This window comes from Sminthopsis crassicaudata, chromosome 3, assembly GCF_048593235.1.
Source record: "Sminthopsis crassicaudata isolate SCR6 chromosome 3, ASM4859323v1, whole genome shotgun sequence".
In the NCBI taxonomy this organism is placed as follows: domain Eukaryota; kingdom Metazoa; phylum Chordata; class Mammalia; order Dasyuromorphia; family Dasyuridae; genus Sminthopsis; species Sminthopsis crassicaudata.
This window is the reverse complement of record NC_133619.1, coordinates 257,619,885-257,644,638: the sequence shown is the minus strand read 5'-3', so window position 1 is coordinate 257,644,638 and position 24,754 is coordinate 257,619,885. Positions and strand designations below refer to the sequence as shown.

Genomic DNA, 24,754 nt, shown 5'->3' with positions numbered 1-24,754 from the left:
TCCATAATCTAACTCATTTCTTACCCAGTTTCATTTGTCATCACTTTTCTTCATATTCTGTTTTCTAACTCTGGAGTTTTTGAACTAGCTGGCCCAAGTACAGCCCTTTCAGCAAAATGTTAACTCTTTGAGAGTCAGTGATTATATCTTTTGTTTCTTATTGTATCTCTCCAAGCACAATAACTTGAACAATAGATACTTAATAAGTAAGTTTTTGTTTAATTGAAATGAGTCAATTGCAGTGCATTTATAGCTTAGTTTCCTGTACCTTCCAAATTTAAAAGCTGGGGACTGTGTTGATATTAATAAATAATTGTGTTAATTAATAAATAATACTTAAAAAATAGTTGTGGATTACTTTCCTCTCTGACTTTATTACTGTCCACCCCAGGGATTTCTTTGAAGCCATGCATTTTTTTTATATTAATTTTAATGGTATATTGTTTTCCCAATTACAAATAAAAACTGTTTTCAGCATTCATTTTCGTAAGATTTTGAATTTCAATTTTTTTTCTCCCTCCCTCTCTTACCTCTCTTTTCAAGACAAACTGATGTAGGTTATATTTGTGCAATCCGTTTTTAACATATTTCCTTATAAGTCATGTCAATAAAGAAAATTCAGAACAAAAGAGAAAAAAGAAAACAAGAGTAACAAAAAAGAAAAGTACACACACAAGAAAACAAAAGTAACAAAACAATAACAATAACAAAGGTTAAAATAGTGTCTTCTCATCCACATTCAGTCTCCATAGTTCTTTTTCTGGATGTGGAGAGTATTTACCACCCAAAGTCTGTTGGAATTGTCTTGGATCACCATATTGCTGAGAAGAGCTAAGTATGTCATATTTGATTATCACATAGTCTTGCTGTTACTGTGTACAATATTTTCCTGGTTCTGCTCACTTCACTTAGCATCAGTTCATATAAATATTTCCCAGGCTTTTCTGAAATCAGCCTGTGCTCCATTTCTTATGGAAAAATAGTATTCCATTACATTTCTATACCATAACTTATTCAGCCATCCCCCAATTGATAGGCATCCTTTGCATTTCCAATTCCTTGCCACCATATAAAAAACTGCTCCAAAATTTTTTGCACATGTGGATCCTTTCCCTCTTTTATGATCTTTTTGGGATACAGACCAGTAGTGGTACTGCTGGATCAAAAAGTATATACAGTTTTATAGCCTTTGAGTCATAGTTTCAAATTGTCAAGCCATACATTCTTGATTTTTCACTATTGAACATAAATACGAAAAGCCAGTTTCCCTCTAATAGTGACCTTGATGCCAAATAGGACTCTTAATGTTGGCAACCTTGTGGAGGAGGTTGATTTGAAATTTCAGAAGGAAATATTCTTACACAACTTTAGAAATTCAAAAATTAGGGAAAAAAGGGATGATTGAGGAGAAGGATACAGTAGGGTGAGTTTCCAGAATCATAGTAGTTGACTATGTTGTGTTGTGTGTTGTGACTAATGTTTGTATATAATAGAAATTCACAATTTAAAGATATGGCAATTTTCCCAAATGTGTGGTTTTAGTCTGTAGGCAAAAAGATATATTCTGTACTAGATCTTTTTTTAAAAAATTATAAATAAAACATGTTCCTGGTTTGAATTCTTTACCATTACTTAATGACAGTTTTTTTAAAAATCCACAAATAGGAATAAAAATGTCTGTTTCTTCCCTAACTTACTAAAATTAAATTCATCCAACTTCAAAGTACACATCTAGTTTTATATTTTTCACTTTAATTATACATCCCTTTTTTTTAATCGTATTTGTCCAGATAATAATATATAATTTTACTTATTAAACTCAAATGGTTTGTATCCACAGATGGATTATCAGTTTGTGATAGTTCTTTTATAATGAAATTAAATTTATTAAAAAAAAAAAAAGATGACAAATTTTGCCATAAATAATTGTCAGCATCTTCATAATTTAAACTTAAATTTATAAGTAACTGGAATAAGTTTTAGAAAGTTTATTCTCCCTGTAACTTAAAATTCCTTATAAGGGCATTTTCTCCAAAGGAATAATTTTTTGTAGAGTATTGCATTAAATATTTCCATTATTATGAACCGTGATTTGATTTGCTTAGAAATAAGGAATAATTGAATGGTTTCTTCATTATAATATATTATCAACATTTTGTTCATAATATGTTGAGTATGCTATTTGAGGTTATATTCTTAACTATAAAACTTTTCATATATATTCAGTATAATATTATTTTAATAGAGATTGATTTTGTAAATTTACAGTTTTTGTAAAATAGAGATAAAATTTTTAATCTATTTTTAGGTTTTCTTTTTCTTCATCTGATGACAATGTTTTCTGAATTGTTTTATTATTGTTTTGCATCAGAATTGCTTGATCAAACAAAGTTTAAAAATAAATTCTGAATTAAATCTCAAAGAATATTTACTTCTTTCATTCTTTTTGGTTTCCCTTCCTTTTCTTTTCAGAAAATCTTCCGGTTGCAATGGAAACCAATTCAGGAAATGGCATTATTAATATTAAACAAGTGACAAATATTGAAAAATAGTAGAACCTTTCACTTTAGTAATTGTTAATGTAATAGAGAGCTTCCATGGTATCTTTATTTCTGGGAACAAGTTTTTTACTCTATCTATGTTAAAAAGACAAAACTTTTTTCTTTAAAAAAAAAATCTGTGGTATTACTTTAATTGATGATAATAGAACAGTATATAAGACAGCTTATTATTTTCCTGTTAAGAACATCAATAATTAACTCATCATTTTGAATGATTCTTTAAAATTATTAAGTACCTTCCCCAGAAGTATCTTTTGGAAGATCAATAAGTCATAGTATTGAAATGAATCTTAGGAGTCTATCTAATACAATCTTGATGTATGATTTTTTCTCAAAATATTCTTGATTCATAAAGCCTCTCATATTATTTTGGATTAGCTATGATTTTCAGAAACCTCAACTTCAGAGATCTTAATTTTTTATTTAAAAAATTTTTATTGATGATTTTAACATACGGTCATATAATATGCCAACTTAAAATATGTTAATTTTTACTTAAATTTTTTATAATTTTTAAATATTATAGTCACCTAATATATCCAGATCACATAGAAAAAAAGTTAAGTAAAATTTAATTTAAATAATTGATAGTGTTTATGATATTCTAAACCCTTAATCTCTCACCTCTCTGATGAGAAAAGGGAAATGTTTTCTGTTCTATGGGACCAAAGTTAATCATTCTATTTAATCCGACTTGTTTTTGAGTTGTTTTTATTTATATTATTACAATCATTGTTCTCTTTGTTCTGTCTTTTTCACTTAGCATCAGTCCATGGGGTTATGGAAGAAGAGATTTAGTTGCAAGACACTTCTTAGAGATCTCATATTTCTCTAAAATTTTCATTTCTCACAATATAGTACTATTCAGTTTTATATCAGCATTTAACATAATTGCTCAACTATTCCCTTGTTAATGAGGTTTTTTTTGTTTGTTTGGTTGGTTTTTTTTCCAACTACAAAAAGTTCTGCTACAAATATTTGGGTATATATAAGATCTTTCTGTTTTGGCATTTTTGAGATATATAGAACTAGCAGTGGGAATATTGAGTGTGAAAAGTTGAGGGAGTTTTTAATTACAAATTGTTTTCTAAGATGATCACATCATTTCATAACCACTAAGGATGTAATTCCTCCAACATAGATTACTTTTCTTTCTTCTTATTTTTGCCACTTTTATAGATAGTGGAAATTCAGAGTTGTTTATATTTTCATTTCTCTTATTAACAATTTAGAGGTTTTTTTACATGGTCATTGGTTGGTTGTATTTCTTTTGAAAATCATTCATGACTTTTGGTCATTTCTTAATCCCCCAGGGGAATAACCATTTATTTTACTTATATCAATTCCCTGTATATTTTGGATTTCAGAATTTTATAGAAGATACTTTTGAAGAAGAATAGCTTTTCCCCCAATCAGCAGTTTCTCTTATGACTATGTTGGTTTTGTTCTCACAAAAACTCAAAATTTTATAAAAATTGTGTAATTTTGATAATAAACATTTATTAATTCGGATTGTAATTCTATAACCTAGAAATGATTTTCTCCCAATTTAGGTAAATAGGTCCTTAAACAACAGAAGTACGTTCATCTTCAGGCTTGTACTAGCCATTCTAATTTGTTGGACTTGTCAGGATCTGTCAATGCTTGTATTTTCTTTCAAGCTAGAACAGTTTCATTCCACAGTGTGACATTGGAGTAGGACTTTAGTAGAGAATTCTTTGGAAGTGTATTCTTATATTGAACTGCAGAGTTCATATTTGCAATTTTTACAAAAATAACTCTAATCACTCTGGCACATGACACTTTGTCTTGTGTTTGAAGCTTTCAAATGTCTGCCCCTCTTCTCTTTACCAGCCTTTAATTTTTCAACTTCCTTCAACTGTTTCTTATTATGACATGGTTTCATGTTCTCTTACCAGCTATCAATAAGCTAAAAAGGCAGTATGTGAAAGTTTCAGTTGAAGGCTTAGACTTGGATTATCACACCCAAAGCTGCAATTATTTCTAGTTTAAAAAATGCCTAAATATTTGGAGAAAAGGAGAGTAATAATGCCTTTATGGTATTCTCATCTTTAAATTTTTTTTGAGATTCTTTATTTTCTTTAACTATTAACGTTAGAAATAACACACACATAGAATAAAAATCATATAGTAAGTGAGAAAGTAGGAAAACATCAGGACTTATTAAAAAGTAAAATGTTTTGGAAACTTGTAACACCATATGTTCTTAAGGTTTCAGAATATGTTTCTCATGAATTGTTTTTCATATTTTGTTATTCATATATTTATTGCTCTTAACAGTAATAAATAAGAAATTTGACTATGATAATCTTATGTATTGATCTTGGTAGGAACTTATTTTTTAGGAATCATTCTTATCTGAGATTTTTATTTGATGATCAGGTTTATCAATGCTAGAAGACGAATTCTCCAGCCAATGTTGGATTCCAGCTGTACAGAAACTCCAAAAACAAAGAAAAAAACAGCTCAGAATAGACCAGTTCAGAGATTCTGGCCTGACTCAATTGCATCAGGGGTTGCTCAACAACCACCTAATGAACTCACTATGTCAGAAGGTAAGAGAAATAAAAAGTCTTATTTTTTAAAATTAATGATTTTAAAAGTATTATAATGAAAATGTATAAATAAAAATGATTCACAAGCCTCAGATGATGGCACTTTTTGAGAAAATGTCTTAAGGAAATTAGGCTAGTCAGAGTGAATATTCCCAGCCTTTAATTTGTCAAGTTTAAAAATTCTAAACTTAGAAATTATCAACATAAATAATCAACTACAGAAATGGAAAAAAAACATTAACTGCATAGGTTGCTGTTTGTTTTTAAGTAAACATTTACTCTGTGATGAGACTAATTCAAAGATCCTATATGCTTCTTCATCCTCTTCTGATTTTTTTTTTCTGTGTATTTCTTCAAATTTTGATGTTGCCTTCCTTTTTATGGAGTTATAGTCATTGTATATTATGTATTATTTTATTACAATGATTCAGTATAACACTTCATAAAAGTCTAAATCTATTTCTTGAATTTGTCCTTTCCTTTGTTGCTATGATGCTCTATTATACAACCATAGATAATTTAGTAATTGGCTCATCCTTGGAAGTAGTAATTTCCAATTTTGCCATTATAAACACTTCCTAACTGTGTGACCCTGTGCAAGTCACTTAACCCCAATTGCCTCAACAAATAAAAAAGTACATTTGTCTTGATTTTCTTATACTAACTACATTTTCCAATATGCCTCTCATGTTCCTTTCCCTCAAAACCATTCCTTTTGGATGGGAGACATTATCTTCTTCCTTGGTCCTTGAGATTAGGGGAATGAGATTAGGTTCATATCTGAGTTCAGTTCCCACACAGCACAATTCCAATTCCAAGTAAAAAACTTCACTCGGAATCAAGTCCCAAGAATCCTATCTTCTCAGAAATTCAAGGTCAGATTGTCTGGCTGAACCACCAGTTCTGCAATCCTGGGTCCAAAGTCACCATTACTTGAAACTCCTGGTTCCATGGGGATTATTTCTGGCACCTGAAACTTGAGGTCAAACAACATAAAAGAAAAACAAATAAATCAGGTCCATTTCTTGGAACCAGTAAAAAAGTGAGGGAGCAAAGGAAAGAAAGTCCTTGCCATCTCATTTAAGTTTATGGCATCCTCATTGTAGGTAAACTTGAGATCTTCACTCTCCAGATTCAGTATATGAAAATTGTTGAAGAGTGAAGAAGATAGAGCACAGTTTAGTCTCACTAATTTTAAAGATTCAGCGTGTCAAAGAGGCTACCCCCATCCATAATGTAGGGAAAGAAAAGGACTTTGTGTTGAGCTGAAAAGACATGCCCTCCATGATGTTGCTTTCATGTTTAATGACCTGGGAATTTCTACATATAGCACAAGTACTTGTAAATTTTCCTGAAGTTCCATTAGTTTTATATAACATTTCAATATTTAACTGAATACACAATCTCATGAACATAAGTATTTCCTCCAGCAATATGGACCAAAACCTATCAATCCTTTTTTTATTCTGTGTAGTCCTTGTCCATATCCTACTGTAATTCCTTTTCAGTGAGACCATACAAAGTTGGGATTTTTCTTTTTCTCTTGTCATGTGGATACAAATAATAATAAATAGGTTTTCCATTTTATATTCTCCCTTGCCAAATGATTGCCTCATTTCACTTCCTAGTCAAATATTTCTTGATATTTTATTGAAAAGACCACTGGATTTGGATTTAAAGTACCTAAGTTTCAGTTCTGGCTCTGTTCAATCATTTTGGTCATATCTGATTTTATGACCCTATTTTTGTTTTTTCTTGGCAAATGCTGTGGTTTGCCATTTCCTTCTTCAGATTTTTTTACAGACGAAATTTAGGCAGTGACACAAGGTTAAATGACTGGATCAGATTTGGATACAGGAAGATGAGTCTTCCTGACTTCAGGTATGGCACTCTATTCACTGCACCACCTAACTGTCCACACGTTATATCTATAACCTTGGAGAAATAACATTTTTACTTTGTAGACATACATGGTATGAACTGAATTTTGCTGCATTCAAATCCCAGTTCTGTTCATTACTATCCATGTGACCATAGGCAAGATAGGAGAACATTGTTCACAGTAATAGGTTATGTGATGATCAACTATGATAGACTTAGCTATTCTCAGTCATACACTGATCCAAGACAGCTTCAATTAGCTTGGGATGGAAAATGCCATTCAAAGCCAGAGAAAGAACTATGGAAACTGAATGAGGAGCAAAGCACATTATTTTCACCTTTTTTTTTGTTTTTGTTTGCTTTTTCTTTCTTGTGGTATTTTCCTTTTGTTCTGATTTTTTTTCCAAATAAAGAAATCATTGATTCTTTTCTTAACTTAAATGCATTAATTTTGTTTTTGCAGAAATGAGTTATTTTATTTTTTAAAAAAATTTTTTGGTTCCTTATTTGATTAAAAACATATCTTCTACCTACCATGATGAAAGGTATATGTTCTGCCTTCTCATTTTTAATAATATATAGGATTTTATATATTAAATAATAAATATAATATAGGATACATATATAATATATAATAAATATAATAATAATATATGTGTGTAATTATAGATATATTATTAAAATCCTATAATGTGTTATAATATAATAAATATATTATATATAATATGTTATTTATATTTATTATATATAACACTAATATAATAAATAAAATAATATATATTATCTAATATATAACCTATATCATATTGCTTGCTGTCTTGAGGAGGAGGAAAAAATAATTTGATATTCAAAATCTTACAAAAATGATAACTGAAAACTATCTTTACATGTAATTTTAAAAAATAAACTACTTTTGAGGGGGAATAGAACTCTCTAAAATTAAGTTTAGATCAACACTTTATATAAATTTCTAAAAGGCATTCTAAATAGATATGTGACTTTAGTCATTCTTAATCAAATAAGGAACCAAGAAAGTTTTTTTTAATGGATTATTTATTTTTTTCCTCTTTTTTAAAAATTTAATTTATTTTTTATTATAGCTTTTTATTTACAAGATATATGCATGGGTAATTTTTCAGCACTGACCCTTGCAAAACCTTCTGTTCCAAATTTTGCCCTCCTTCTCCCACCCCCTCCTCTAGATGGTAGATAGACCAATGCATTTTAAATATGTTAAAGTATATTGAATACATTATATTTATACATATCCATACAGTTATTTTGCTATAATTGGACTTAGAAATAAGGTAAAAATTACCTGAAAAGGAAATCAAAAATGCAAGTGGACAAAAACAGTCAAATGACTTGCCCATGATCACAGCCAGTGTATGTAAAAAGTGGTACTTGAACCCAGATCTTCTTGAAGCCAACTCTTAATTCACTTTACCAAAATAGTTATTGGTGATTCCACTGGCATTTCAAACTCATAATATCTAAAATAAATCATCTTTTAATTTTTCTCTTGTTTTGAAGCACCATCATTCATCTTGACTCCTAGGGTTGCAGAATCAGAGTCTTATTCAGTTTTCTCACCATGACCGGAATTCCCCTCATATCTAGTAAGATACTGTTTTAACACTTCTATCTTCTGACTATTTTTCATATTGCCCATTCTCCCATCATTCAGCTGCTATCCTACTTCAGGTCCTTGTTATTTCTCTCCTGAATTTATATTTAATACCTTCTAACTTGGCTTCTGTTTTCAGTCTCTGTCTCTATCCTCTGCTTTATCTATCATCTAGTTAGCTAACAAATTGATATAACAATCTTGTCACTATTCTGTATAGAATCCTCATTAATCTCCCTCTTACCTCAAGAATAAAGTATAGATTTTTAGCTTTGCAGTTAAAGTTCTTCATAATTTGGTTTCATCCTACTTTTCCAAATTTCTCTCACATTTTTGCCTCATAGATTCTATATTTTAGCCAGTTGACATTCTTGACTTTACTAGAATTCAATATTTCATCCACCTCCATGCTGTTTGTACCACATGCCTGGAATAGATTTCTTCTTTACCTATGCATTGTAGTGTAGCTCACAATATTTCAGGATTGAAGTTGTCATCTAGATTAACCCACACCCAAAAATAGAATTCCCCACTGTAACATCTTAAGCAAGTAGTCATCTGGCTTCAAAGGGAATCCATTACATTTTTAATAACTCTGTTTAGATACTTTCTCCTTAATTCAAACCTAAATTTGCCTCTTTGCAACTTTCACCCTTTGTGCTTAGTTTTGTCCTCTGGAACACATCTAATCCCTCTTCCATGTGATTGTCTTTAGAGTACTTAAAGGCAGTTATTATATCTTCCCATCCATGTCAAGCTGCCTGACAGAGGAAAAGTGCTATATGTTGGGGGGAAAAAAGTCTCTACATTGTTTAGCATCAGCTTTATTAGTAACAAATTCTATTTCACATGCCAGCTCCAAAGAGAGTTGTCTTCAAGGTCAAAATATGATATCATGTAATCATTAAAAGAAGTCTGAGTAATAGCCAGATCTGGTAGCTTTCTATGCATTCTTAAAAATAATCTAATCAGCTATTTCTAAATTAGCACCTGTATATAAAATGTAAAAGATCAGGATAGCATTGCTTACGCAAAAGAAACAAAACTCAAAAGCCCATTCATAGTATAAATAAGACAAGATATGATGTACTTTTTAAGAATCTCCAGCTATAAGACCATAACCATTACAATTTCCTAAGCAGAAATGGCTTTTATTTTTTGTTAAATTGTCAGAACAAATTTTCATTTGTGTTTATCATGCTACTACCATGTAGGCAATTGTGCCTGACTACAGTTTGAGATCTTAATTTCTTAGGTTTTAAATATGAATACATATATGAAGATCTTTATAAATTTTAAGATGTTGGCTAATATAGTAACATCTCTAGTTTCTAATCCTTATATGATATAGACTAGAGGCCTTTCACTATTCTGGCTGTCCTCCTCTTGACACCCCTTAATTTATCAATATCCTTTCTAAAGATGTATAAAGTCTATGGATTCTAAGAGTTAGAGGTAAAAAGGGAGCCACATTCTAGGCATAGAGGACAATTCTTATAAATATTTGATATGAAATGGAATGTATAAGAGAGTAAGTAGACTAGTTTGTTTAGAATATGGGAAACAAACGTGGAAAAGTAGATTGTGAATTGTGAAATATTTTATAAACCAAACAGAGGCTTTATTTATTCTAAATAGAGATCCAGTGAAGCTTTTTTGTTAATTGTTTTATTTTTAGAATTCAATTTTTCATTTTCAATTCTAAATTCTGCTCCCCCCCTTCCATCTTAAGAAAGGTGGAAAGTAGAACCCATTGCAAATATACAAAACAAATTTTCAAAATTAGTCATGTTCCCCTCCAAAAAAAAATATGACATATATGCTTCAATTTGTACTTGGAGTCCATCAGTTCTGTATCCAAATATGGATAAAATATTTCATCATGATTCCTTGGAATTGTGGTTATTCATTTTAATAATTATTAAGTCTTTCAAAGTTAATTATCGTTAAAATATTTCCTTTACTGTATAAATTGTCCCTCTGGTTTTGCTTTCTTCATTTTGAATCAGTTCAGACAAGTCTTTCCAGGTTTTTCAGAAACCATGTTCATCATTTCTTATAGATCCAAATCGTATTATATCACATTCACATACCATAATTTGTTCAGCCAATGCCCAATTAATGATCTTCTCATACTCCAATTTTTTACAAATGGAGCTGTTTTTAAATCTTCATTTTTTTTCTTCTTTCTTTCATTTCTTTAGGATATAGCAGTGGTATAGTTCAAAGGATTAATGGGTTAATAGCTTTTTAGTCATAGTTCCAATGTATTTCCAAAATGGTTGGCCTAGTTTACAGCTCCAAGTGCATTAGTGTACTAGTTTTCCCATATTGCCTCCTCCATTTGTCATTTTAATTTTTTTTTTTCTTTTTGGTCATCTCAGCCAATCTGATGGGTATGAGATGGTACTCCAGTTATTTGCATTTTTATCATTATTAGTGATTTAGAATATTTTTTCTTGTGATTATTGATACCTTAGATTTCTTACTCTGAAATTACCTATTCATGTTTTTTATCAATTGAGGAATGGTTCTTATTCTTGAAAATTTGACTTAGTTCCCTATCTAACTTAGAAATGAGATATCAGAGAAGCTTGCGGCAAAAATGTCCCCCTAATTCTTACTTTTCTTCTCATTTTAGCTGCATTGCTTTTGTTTTGCAAAATCTTTTTACTTTTTGTATAATCAAAATTATTCATTTTGACTCCTATGAACTCTCTGTCTTTTCTTTGGTCATGAACTCTTTATATATCTAACAAGTAATTTCTTTCATGCTCTACTAATTTGTGGTACTAAGTGTCCTTTATGTTTATAACATGTACCATTTGAAGTTTATCTTAGTAAATAGTTTGAGATATTTTTCTATATCTAGTTTATTCAGGACTATTTTCTAGGTTTTTTAGATGTTTTAAGTAATTAGTGAATTTTTACCCTAATAACTCAGATTTTTTGAGTTTACCACTCAGTTACTGTACTCATTTATTTCTATACATTATGTACCTATATCAACTTTTCCTTTTCTTACCCAGTACCAAATTGTTTTGGTAATTACAACTTTATACTATAATTTGGGATCGGTTCTGCTACAGCCCCTTCCTTTTCTTTTTCCTCAGTGGTTCCCTTGATATTTTACCTTTTGTTCCTCCAGATGAATTTTGTTATTCTTTTTTCCTAGCTCAATAAAGTTTATTTGGGGGAGGATAATTGGATCGCTATAGTACTATATGCTAGGCCTTAGTGTTGCCTAATTTAAATGAGTGCATTAAATTAAGTAATATTGTCATTTTTGTTATATTGGCTTGGCCTACCTATCATCAGTTAATATTTCTCCATTTATTTAGATCTGTCTTTGAAAGGATGTTTTGTAATTGGGTTCATATAGTTCCTATATACATGAGTCTTCATAGGTAGATTCTAAAGTATTTTATACTATCTGTAGTCATGTTCAAAGGAATTTCTCTTTCTGTCTCTTCCTGCTATGTTTTTTTTTATAATATAAAGAAATACGAAATAGTAGTGTGTTTGTTTTGTTTCCTATAATTTTGCTAAAATTGTTTAATTGTTTCATTTAATTTTTTAGTTTACTCTCTAAGATATTCTAAGTAAACCATCATATCATCTACAAAAAAAATTCAATAATTTTGTTTCCTCATTACATGTTTATGTAATTAACATTAAGTTATTCAATTTTAAATTAAATTTTTATCAGTATTGTAAATTTAGATTCTTTATTGAATAAACTTTTTATTACATTATGCTATAAAATAAACTTTATTACATTATGTCAGAAAAAGATATATTTAATAGGTTCTACTTTTTTGTACTTGTTTGATGTTTTATGTTATAGTATAATAGATCAATTTTTGTGAAAATGCACATGCACAAAAGACAAGTAGGCATATTACTTTTTATTCCCATTCACTATTCTCCAGTGGTCTATTATATCTAACTTTTCAAAAATTCCATTCATATCCTTAACTTCTTTCTAGTTTATTTGTGGTTAGATTTATCTAGGTTTAGGAAGGATCAGTTGAGGTTCCCTCCTTTTATAGTTTTACTACTTATTTCTTCCAACAACTCCTTTAATTTCTAATTTAAGAATTTAGATGTTATGCCATTTAGTGCATACATTTCAGAATTTATTATAATTCATTGTCTTTGCTACTTTAGAAAATTGTAGTTTCCAAATTTATATCTTTTGCTTAAGTATACTTTTGCTTTTGCTTTGTCTAATATTGCCACCCCATGCCCTTTTTATGTCACTTGAAGCATAATTGATTCTCCTCCAGACCCTTATTTAAATCTACATCTGTCTTTCTGTTTCAGGTATATATCTTGTACATATTGTTTGGGTTCTGGTTTTTAATCCATTCTGGCATCTTTTTTTCCATTTTGTGGGCAAATTCATCCCATTCACATTTCACAGTTCTGATTGCTAACTATGTATTTCTTTCCATTCTATTCTTAATACTTCTCATTTTTGTCTTGACTCCTCTTTAAGAGTCTATTTTACTTAGGAGCACTTCTTATCTGAATTTACCCTGCCTCTTAGTCTCCAATTTCTTTCCTTCCTTCTTCCCTGTAGAGTAAGATGAATTTCTGAACCCATCTGGTCAGATGATGAAAGTAAGGCTTAAGTGTTGCCCATTTTCCTTCCACACTGTCATCTCCGTTGTATAACTCTTCCTTGTACACCCCAAGAATGTAAACCAATCTTTCCCCTTCTTATTCTCTCTTTTTCCTTTTCCCAATGATTACTTTTTACCCACTTTTCCTTTCTTATGTTGAAATCATCCATATATAATAGAAACACACCAAGGTTATCTGTCTAATTAAACTTCCCCTGGTGATGATAAAATTCTGAGAGATTATTCCTTATATATGAATGTCAGCAGTTTAGCTTTGTTTATTTTCTTGTGATTTTTCAATCATGTTTTGTTTTTATGCTTAACTTCTATCTTTGAATGTTATACTTTATATACAGTATGACTTTTTTATTATCTCTCTTTGTTGATTATCTCCAGTCTCCCGTGTATACAGGATAAATTGAGAATAATCAATAGAGGGAGGGTACTAGCATGAAGGTGGATTATAAAAGATTTCCTGTAAAATATAGGATTTTAACTGAGTCTTGAAAGAAGTCACGGTGACCAAAAAGTAGCATTGAGCAGTGAGTACGTTCCAGGCACACAAGACTGACAGTGAAAATGGTTGGTGTCAGGAGATAGAGTATATTATTCAAAGAATAGCAAGAACGATGTTCACAGGAAATAAAGTGCAAGAAGAATGAAAAGATAGGAGGGAACTAGGTTATAGGTTATAAAGGGTTTTGAATGAAAAGCACAGGATTTTATATTTGATCTTGGAGGTGACAGGAAGCCTATGGAGTTTTTTCTTCCCCTATTTGGTATTTTAGTTTTCCCAAATATATGCAAAATAACTTTTGACATTCATTTTTTAAATTTTGAGTTTCAAAATCTCTTTCATACTTCTTTGTTATCCCTCATTGAAAAGGCAAAGAATTTGAACATGCTACACATGTGCTGTCATGCAAAACATATTTCCATTTTAGTCATGTTTTGAAAGAAAAAACAAATGAGAAAAGTAAAGTTTTAAAAAGTATGTTTTAATCTGCATCCAGACTCCATCAATTCTTACTCTGGAAGTGGATAGCATTTTTTATCATAAGTCCTTTGGGAATGTCTTAGATCATTGTATTGCTGAAAATAGCTGAATCATTCACAGTTGATTATTGTAAAATATTGCTGTTACTATGTACAATATTCTGATTCTGCTAATTTCACTTGCGGTCAGTTCATGCAAATTTATCCAGGTTTTTCTGAAAGCATCCTGCTCATAATTTTTTTATAGCACAGTAGTATTCCATCACAATCATATACCTCAACTTGTTCAGCCATTCCCCAGTTGTTGGGCATCACCTCAGTTTCAATTCTTTGCCACCACAAAAACACTTGCTATAAATATTTTTGTAGATATGTCTTTTTGCATCTTTGAAATACAAACCTACTAGTGTTATTGCTGACCCAAAATAGTCCTTTGGTGTAGTTATCCAGAATGGCTGAACCAGTTTATCAACCAAATGCATTAGTGTCTCAATTTCCTCACATCCTTTCCAATATCTATAATTTTTATTTTCTACTGTATTAGTCAATCTTATTGATGTGTGACCATTGGAGTTTATTGAATAGGTAAGTGACATGATCAGATCTGTGATTTAAGATCATTTTGACATCTGAGGGAAATACAGACTGGATTAGGGAGAGATTTCAGACAGGAAGACCAATTGAGAAGCTATTGCCATTTGTCATGATATGATGAGGTCTTGCATCAGGGTCATAACAGTGTCAGAGGAGAGAAATTAACACATATGAAATATGTTATAAATATTGACTATAGCTTGGATGGAAGAGGAGGATGAAGGAGAGAATTGAGGAGTCAAAAATGTCCTCACAGTTGGGAATGTAGATGACTAGGAGGATGATAATGCTCCTAAAAATAATAGAATAGGAAAAAGACAGGGTTAAGTTTGGAAATGTTGCATTTAGAAGATCTACAGGATACCCAGTTCAAGGTATCCAACAAATAACTGGAAATGTGACTATGGAAGATAGAAGAAAGGTGTGTTGCTGTTCAGTCATTTCAGTCATTTCAGTCATGCTTGAATCTTTTCACTTTTAATTTTTTACTTTATTGTATCTTGATTTCTCATAAAGTCATTAGCCATTTCCTCTGTTGTAATTTTTAAGGAATTATTTTCCTCAATAAGCTTTTGTACCTCTTTTTCCAATTGGCTAATTTTGATTTTTAAGGCATTCTTTTCCTTATTAGCTTTTTGTATTTTTTTTTTTTTTTTGCACCACTCCTCAATTCTTTTCCTAATTTTTCCTCTCTCTTATTTGATTTTCGAAATCCTTTTTGAGCTCTTATATGGCCAGAGACCAATTTTTTTTTTTTTTGGAGGCTTTGAATGTAGGAGCTTTGACTGTTATCATCCTCTGGATGTGTGTTTTGATTTTTCTTGTCACCATAATAGCTTTCAAAGATCAGAATTTTTTTAATTGTTTGCTCATTTTCACTCAGCTTTTAACTCTTTGTTTAAGTGGGGCTCTCTTTCCAGAATGGAGGGTGCACTGTCCCAAGCTTCTGTTGTTTTATGCAGCTGTTTTCAGAGATCCTTTGCAGCTGTTTTGAGAGATCCTTCTAGGGACTTGGTCACAAGTCCCCTTTTCTGCCCTGAAACTGTCCCTGCTTCCACTGTAGCTATAAAGTCTAGTGTGCTAAACTTCATAGTCCTGCTTTGCTGACCTGGGGTGGGGAATAGATGCTGCAATGGTCTGCATGGGGACTGCATGCCTGACTCCCACCCCAATGACCCAGATCCTCTCTAATGACCTTCCAAGTCTTCCCTGGTATCCTCAGACCAAGAGGTCCAGAAACTACCTGCACTGCCTGCAGATTCATATGGCTCTAGGGTTGTGCATTGGGCTCCCCTGTTCCACAGACCTTTTCTGCTGACCTTCCAGGTCCTCCTTGGTGTATCTGGGCTGAGAGGTTTGGAAGCCACCAGGATTGCCACTGATTCAGAGGTCCTGCTTTGCTGGCACTGGGTCTGGGGCTGCGCTGGTACAATCTTCACCAGGACTGCACATTGGACTATCACCTGGTGTCATAGGCCTTTTCTGCTGAGTTTCTAAGTTGTCTTCAGCTGGAAAATGTTCTGCTCCACCTTTTTTGGGTGTTCTTATACCCATTTGGGTTTTTTTTGGCAAAGAAACTGGAATTGTTTGCTATTTCCTTCAGCAGATTTTTTTTACAGATTTTACAGATGAGGAACTGAGGCAAACAGGATTAAGTGTTGTGTCCCAGGCCATAGGTCAGTGACTAAAGCCTTTTTTGAACTCAGCTCTTCCTGACTTCAGACCCACCTCTCTATTCACTATACCACCTAGCTGTCCCAGGAGGGGATCTAAAATCATATAAATAGACAGGGTATTGAATCCACTGGAGCTGATGAGATCATCATGCAAATTGATATAGAGGATAAATAGAATAGGACTACAAGCCTGAGGACCCCCACAGTTAGTGGGCACAGAACACTGAGAAGAAGCCATCAGACAGGTAGGAGAAGAACCAGAGTAATTATACTGTCACAAAAACCTAGAGAGAAGAGTATCAAGAAGAGGGTGATCAGAAGTGCCAAAAACTACAGCAAAGTCGAAAAAGAGGAAGACCGAAAAGATCATTTAGCAAGTAAAAGATCATTGATAACTTTGAAGAGAAGATTTTCAGTTGCTCTAGAAACCAATCTGCACTTAGAGAGAGAGGTAAGAGAGTGGAAGCACTGGTTATAGATGCCTTTCTCCAGGAATTCAGCCACAGAAAGGAGGAAAGCTGTGGGAAGATATCTAATGGTCATGGATGGAATGAGCAATAATAAAAAAAAAAAAAGCAGAAACTAAAGGAAATATTTAAATCTGAAAAAGCACAGGTGAGCAAAGGAAATCATTTAAGGCTGTTACAGTAGTCCAAATAAGAAATGATTAGGATCTGGTTATGTGATTGGAGCGAAGATGGATTCAAAATACATTCAATAACTGACAAGATTTGGAAACTGATTACACATGAGATAAAGGGAAGAATCAGTGATAATTCTGGAATTGTGAATCCAGATGATAAAGAGGATATTAGTCCCCTTAAGATAAATAGTGAAGGAAGAGAGGAAGGGGTTTTTAGACATGTTAGATTTGAGCTGCCTAACATCCTATTGGAAGTGGCCAGTAGGCACTTGAAGGTACAATTCAGGAGAAAAACTGGAGCTGGATATCTAGGTCTAGAATTCATCCCTATAAGTATTGATTATACTATAGTATAATATACTATAAGGGGGGTGATGAGATCACTTCAAGCAGTGATTCAGGGAACATGGTAGCTGGGGAGACAGTGAACAGAGCCCAGGATTTGGAGTCAGGAAGACATGAATTCAAATCCTTCCTCAGACACTCTATGGACTGGTCACTTTCTGCCTCAGTTTCTTTGTTTATAAGCACCTACTTCACAGGATTGTTATGAAAGTTATATATGTAAAACACTTTGCAAATGTTAAAATGGTAAATAAATGGCAGCTGCAATTAGGAATGAAGAGAGAAGTATTCAGAAGTAAACGGTGTGAGATGTCATTTATAGACAATAGAATGAGAATGATGAACTAGCCAAGGAAACTGAGAAGGAAAATATGGACAGATGAGAGGAAAATTTAAAACCAATAACATCGTGTACAGTATTTAAGAAAGTGAGTATGGTTAATAGTGCCAAATGCTGCAGACAGGTCAAGGATAAAGACTGAAAAAAGACTATTGAATTTTACAATTAATAGGTCATCTTGGGGAAGCCATGTCTCCCTTTGTCCTTTCTAAATTTTCATTAGTTTTGACTATAGCATTATACCATTACCTCAATCCCAGCTTCTTGCTATCTGAAAATATAATGAGCATGGCATTTATGCATTTATTCAGGTCACTGATTAAAATGTTCATCAGTACAGGTCCCTGGAGTGCTTCCTTCTGAAAGTTGACATTAAACCATTAATAATTAACTACCAATTATTCAGCTAGATCCAAATCCTTTGAACTGTGCTATTATTTAGCTTTCATCTTTCCATATTTTCCACAAAATGAAGATAGTGACTACAGACATGGTGGTAAGATTCTGAAATGTTTTATTATGTACTATTTTGCTGAAATCTAGGTACATTTTTTCTCTTTAGCATTTCTATGAGCTAAAAGTTTTGTAACCTCATTTTTTAAAAAAGGAAGAAAATAAAAAAAGAAAATAAATGAGGTTACTTTGTTCTTGCTGAAGCTTTGCAAGCTTTTTATTGTCATTACTTCTTGTTTTTTTACCACCTTTTAAAAAATAATTTATTCTAGAATCCTATCAAATCAATATCAACTCATTGGCTGTTAGCATTATTTTTTTTAAATTCTGACAATATTTGCCTTCTCCAGTCCTGTGATACCTGTCTCTTTCGCCAAGGTTTTTCAGATGTTACTGACAATGCCTTCAGTCACATTTTTAATTATTTCAGTTTATGTGGGCTAGATAACTTGAATTTCTCAAGAGCAGCCAGGTACTTATCATTATCCTCTCTCATCTTAGAAATTAACTCCTTCCCTCATAACTATTTTTGTTCACCCTTTCCAAGGAACAGATCCTTTTCTTTGGCTGAGAAAATTAGCAAAGTAGGGGTGGAACAGTTCAGCCTTTTCTCAGGTCCAGTTACCATAGAATAGAGTCCTGTCTTCTTGGATTGTCTTTTCTTACTTTTTGTTGTCCTGAGCTTTCCTTAACAAATTTAGTTCTTTCTCAGTTTAAGTTCTAATTCCTAATATCATTCTTGCATTAACTTCCCTTGCATCCATCTTCTTTATATATCTTTTTTAAAAATTTAAATTGGCTGATGAATTATCTGATCAGTCTCTTCTGGCAACTTATTTTTTCTCATCTGAATTGGTTTCTGTGTCCCTCATAAAAACCTTTCCTGATTACTATAGTTGTTTGTATTATCTCCCCTATCAAATTATCAAATGCATTCTTGTTTGCATGTTTTCCCTTCATTGAGTGTTCTTGAGGGCAGATTTTTGTTAGAGAATGGACTTTTGTATCCTGTACCTTGCTTAGTACAATAGTAGATATTAAATATATTTTTTATTAAATAAGGAATATTGGCAACAAAACATATTAACATAAAAAGAGGCAGAGCTGGTCATATGTTGCTTAAAAATAGCAAATAGATATCATAAGTGCCATTAGAACAGAAGTTTAGATGAAGACTTATAAGGTATAATGAACATGGCATGTATGCATTTTTCCAAGTCATTGATGATAACTTCCTCTACGAAAGATCTATGGAATAAAGCATACAAGATTGACAAAAAGTAAGGAGGACATGAATAGATTAGAGTTTGTATTTATGAACGGAAAATTCTCAGCAATAGGATTGTAGTTCTTTGGGAGTAACAGCAGTGGTTTTAAAAAAAAAAAAGTTCTGAACAGAGTCAGAAGAGACCTGATTTTGAATTTAGCTAATATTTGATCATATGCAAATAATTTTATTTCAGTGAGCCTCATCTTTTATTGTTTAGTTGTTCAGTAATGAATGACTTCTCATGATTCTGTAAACCTTAGCACACCAAGCCTTTGTATTTTCCACTATCTCCCAAAATCTGTACTGCTTCATGCTCATTGTTTTCATGGAACTTTTTACTTCATTCTCTGCTGTTCCCTCTTCTTTTTCCCTTCAATATCTCCTAGCATTAGGGTCTTTTTCAGTGAGTCCTATCTTCTCAATATGTTACCAAAGTATTTAAGCTTCAGTTTCAGTATTTTTTCCTTCCAGTGAATAATTTGAATTGATTTATTTAAATATTGATTGATTTTCTCTAGTTGTTGTCCACGGGACTCTAAAAAGTGTTCTCCACACCACAATTGAAAAGCATCAATTTTGTAGCACTCAGCATTCCTTACTTCATCTCTCACAATCTTGCATTGTTACTAGAAGAACAAGAACCATAGCTTTGACTCTGCAGACTTTTGTCAGCAGGATGATATTTCTGCTTTTTACTATGTTGTCCAGGATGGCATAGTTTTCCTTCCAAGAAGCAAGAATCTTTTAATTTCATGGCTGCAGTCGCTGTGTGCAGTGATCTTTGAGACCAAGAATATAAAATCTGGCACAGCTTCCATTCCTTCCATTTCTCTTTGTCAGCAACTGATGGGACCCATTGCCTTGGTTTTTGTGATGTTAATAAAACTTTTAGTACTTATAAGGAAAGGGTTTCTGTAAAGATCAAACAACATGTAGATATTATATCCATACTGTATAAATGTAATATGTAAATTTTTGTAAAGCATTATGTAAATCATAGAACTTGATATTATTATTTCTTGATTTTCCTCCTCAAAATAAGGTTGCATTCCCTATTCCCTAGCTCCCTATAGAAAGAACCTTACTTATGTATAAATCATACTGGAACCAATATAACATGACTCCATTTTAGTAGTTTTGTGTATGTTTACATATATGTATTCATATAGGACATTTTATTACAATTTATAAGAAATTTTACACTGGTATGCTATGTACTTATTTATACTAACGGTCCATAATATGTTGTTTCTTTGAGAGTACTAATCTTAAAATAAATGTTGAATATAAATTTATCCCCCAGGAGCTGTTGTGACCATTACTGCACCAGTTAATATGAATGTGGACAGCCTCCAATCTCTGTCATCTGATGGTGCTACATTAGCAGTGCAACAAGTCATGATGGGAGGACAGAGTGAGGATGAATCTGTGGATAGCACTGAAGATGACGGAGGAGAACTCACAGCAACAAATATTAGTGGCCTGGTATTGGATAACAGTGATTCTCTGCAGTAGGAAGCCAGAGAATGTGACCATAGTTAGGGGGAAAAATGGACTTGACTGACTTTTTATAGTTTGCACAGCAAACATTTTACACAAGTTTTATTTCTAATGTTTTATATGTAGATATAGAAGGGTGCACTTTTTGTATTTCAAGTAAGCTTAAACAGTCTTTGCAGGTACAGCAACTTCTTTCAAATGTGTGTGTGGTTTTATTTTTGTTTGTTTTGGGGGGGTTTGAATTTTTCTTTAAAGGTTTAACTCTAATATAATGAATGACAAACATCCCTTGAGTCCCTTTATTATATCAATGGAAAGTGCTACCATTTTCTAAAGAATTATGCTGTTTTAATTTTTCTGTCTACTTTAAAGCAGATTCTCAATGGGCTAATTTAAATCTATAGCCAGTGAAATTGGATTATTACACTAGGCCCAATTATTTAGAAGAAGCTTTTGCACCTTAAAACTGCCAGTATGAGGTGAACAACAACATACCAGTATAAAAGAAGTATGATTAAGTTGTATTTGTATGGAATTTTAAAATAAGCTTAATTTTTCTCATTCAGTGAGCCTGTTTCATTTATTATTTAAAAAAAAAAAAAGAAAGAAAAAACCCTCCTATATTTACTTTGTTGGAATTATTGGATAAACACTATTTTTATAAATTGGTTACTAATTGGGATTATGGTTATATTGAACATAACTTCTAGAAAATAATACTTATTTAGTATTTCAAAATGGAAGTTTCTAAACTGACCAGATTTAATGAACATGCCAAAAGTTAGTATTTCATGGTTCTCAGAGTATATCTCAGATCTATCCCAGAATAATAATTTACATTTAGTAATGAAGCAAAAAACAGCAACTACTTAATGAAATTTTTTGTATCTTCAAATACTAGTTTATGTGTTATTTCACACTTGATCTAAACATATCTAAAGATATTTGCTAAGTATATATTTAAGTAAGTTAAATGAAAATGGTACCCAGTAATAGATCTTAAATAACCCAGTGTCCATATTTTTTTCATTTAAATATTTTTTATTAGTTTTCTATCACATTAACCATGTTGCTTTGGAGTTTAAAAAAAAACAACACAATGCTATGTAAAATATGTGACATTCTCTTCAGATAATTCAGGACACTAGGATAAATAGCAAACAATCTCCTGCAAGTGATTTTAAAATATTCGTGAACTAGTGATAAAAATTAATTTCATTATAATTATGGTTTGATGATATATTTTCCTTCCAGTCATCTTTCATTTTTGGTGGTTGTTCATGTGCAATTGTTTGGTTTTGATACTGAAAATCAACATTTCTTCATTATATCTTGTTTTAAACATGACTTATAGATACTGTCAACTATTTTGAAGTCTCAAAATCATTTTCCCCTCTTGATCTTATGGTAATGCTGGATTTGGAATAATATTAGAGCTTTTGATTTCTGAGTTGACATATAACTAATGAAAAGAAAAAAAAATGCTTATTCTTTTTTCTCCCAACAATCTAACCTATTTTATAGTGCAAAAAGACATTCTTTAAATGATTTTTAAAGAAAAGCCAATAATTTGTTTACATGAGATAGATGTATGATTTGGATATTATCAGTTCTTGAGATGGATGTAGCCAATTGGTCATTGAACTAAGATTATAATGAAGTACTTTTTAATGAAGATTTTGTTTTCTGGCACCATTTCCCCTCAGTAAATATTAAATTTATAAGTTATTCTTCGTTAAATTACTGCATATACTTTTAGCTTTCTAAAAGAATTGTTTATTTTAAAGACTATTTCAAAAACCAACTTAAAATTACTTAGCTACTCAATTTAGCAAGGAAAAAAAATACACTTTTTAAAAGCAGGAATTATTTTCTTATAAATTTTATTATGGTAATTAAACATGTGTGACTAAAACCTCACTTTTTTTTATCAACTTGATTTAAACTCTTAAGTTGCCTAAGTTATTTTTTTAACCAGAAAGTGCAGAAACTATTTCTTCCATTTAATGTTATTCCCAGTATTCTTCTTTACTAGTTTTTTGGTTCCAATTTTGACTGTTTGCTTTTTTAATTATTCCAGGTATTTGGAAATCATGTTAAATTTAATAGATTCATTACATTGTGAGTTGGGTGCATTGTGCTTTATTAGAGTGCCAAACTAGAGTAGTTTGGAGAATATAAAAGTTATTTTCATTTTGCAAATTGGAAATCAGAGTTCAACAAACTTTAGTGATTTGGATAGTGACTCAGGCTAAAGAATATTTTTTTTTCCTCCCTTTCATTTTTAAAAATGTTTGAAATAGTTTCCCTTCAAACCAAAATCCTCAATTACCAGTTTAGAAGACTAGGCAAAAGATAAATTTAGGTTTGGGGGCACATGCCATAAGAAGCCTTTAATCATCACTACTAATATGCTTTCAACATACTTTTATATGATAAGCAGTTTTTGTTTTTCCTTCAGTAATTCAGTCAGTATCTCAAAAATTTTCCTTTCCATCTATTCCATGGAACTAAGAGAATCTATGAGATATATTTTTGAATGAACAAATTGAATCCCAAACTCTATTCTTAATTGAAATCTTTACCATAGGAGGATCCTTCTAAATGTGTTTTAAAGTCTGATTTCTTAAATTTTGTTATTGATAATGTTGTTATTGTTGTTCCCTCATAGATCAAATGAGTTAAGGTTGGCTTTGCCAAACCCAAATAAAACTCTTAACTGCTGGACTTGCTAAACTGCTTCAGTGTTTTGGGGATTTTTTTCCCCAGGTGGTGAAATATATTCTCCTTTTATCCAGTATGTGAAATAAACTGGGAAAGAGCACAAGTATGCTGTTTAGACAGACTACCAAATATTTTTATTGGTAACCTGTTGTGTGAAAGCATACAGCATTCTTTCTTATGAATTAGTTCTTTGTAATCTGTTAAATGATCTTTGTTTCTAATCTGTGTGAGAAAATAATAGGGCACTTTTTTTTTTTTAACACAAATTTAAGCCTATCATCCAATCTTTCGTCCATATAGAGGGCTATCTGGCAAATAGTGACAAAAATATTCCAGCAAACTTTCTTTGTTTTAAATATATTTGGTCTATGAAACTGACAATCTTTAAAATGTGAATACTGTAACATTAAGTTTTTCTTGGATTGTTGTCTTTAAAAAAGATTTTTGTGAAGCAACTGATTTATCAAAGAAAATAATTAAAAATAGAAACATGCTTTGTGGATGATGTATTATTACGTGAAAATGAAACACATTTCCTATTTTAAGTAAAGCATTCAAATAACTCGGTCTCTTGACATTTAGGGTTTTAGCATAATTCCTGAACATAACAAAAATTAATTTACAACTATTATTGGAATCCCATCAAATCTAAACTGAATTTAAACAAGAATCTTTCTATTAAGTACCCAAAAAGTAGTCATCCAGTTTTTGTTTCAAGACTCCCACTAAGGGGAAACCTCCTTGTGCACCTAGTATTTTATGTATATGTACAAATGTGTTTTTAACATTCCCCACTGCCTCTTGGAGGTGTAACTTTTGGATAATCCTCATTGCTAGAAACTTTTTCCTTACATCTAGATTACATCTGTAATTTTCACCCAGTGTTCCTGATTCTGCCCTCCGGGACCAAGCAAAACAAGTCTGGTCTCTCATTCTTCCT

At 31.6% G+C, this 24,754-nt stretch overlaps 1 protein-coding gene across 3 annotated transcripts in view; it reads left to right on the top strand.

Annotated features, from left to right (window-relative positions):
• The window catches only part of PKNOX1 (PBX/knotted 1 homeobox 1), a 149,901-nt gene extending 127,447 nt beyond the window's left edge, over positions 1-22,454 (top strand). For all 3 annotated transcript variants that reach the window (XM_074300548.1, XM_074300550.1, XM_074300549.1), the window contains 2 exons: positions 4,965-5,137; positions 20,894-22,454. In XM_074300548.1, the coding sequence (XP_074156649.1) occupies positions 4,965-5,137; positions 20,894-21,105 (385 nt within the window). In that variant the 3' untranslated portion in view covers positions 21,106-22,454. The remainder of the gene's footprint in view (positions 1-4,964; positions 5,138-20,893) is intronic.
• The last annotated feature ends 2,300 nt before the right edge of the window (positions 22,455-24,754 follow it).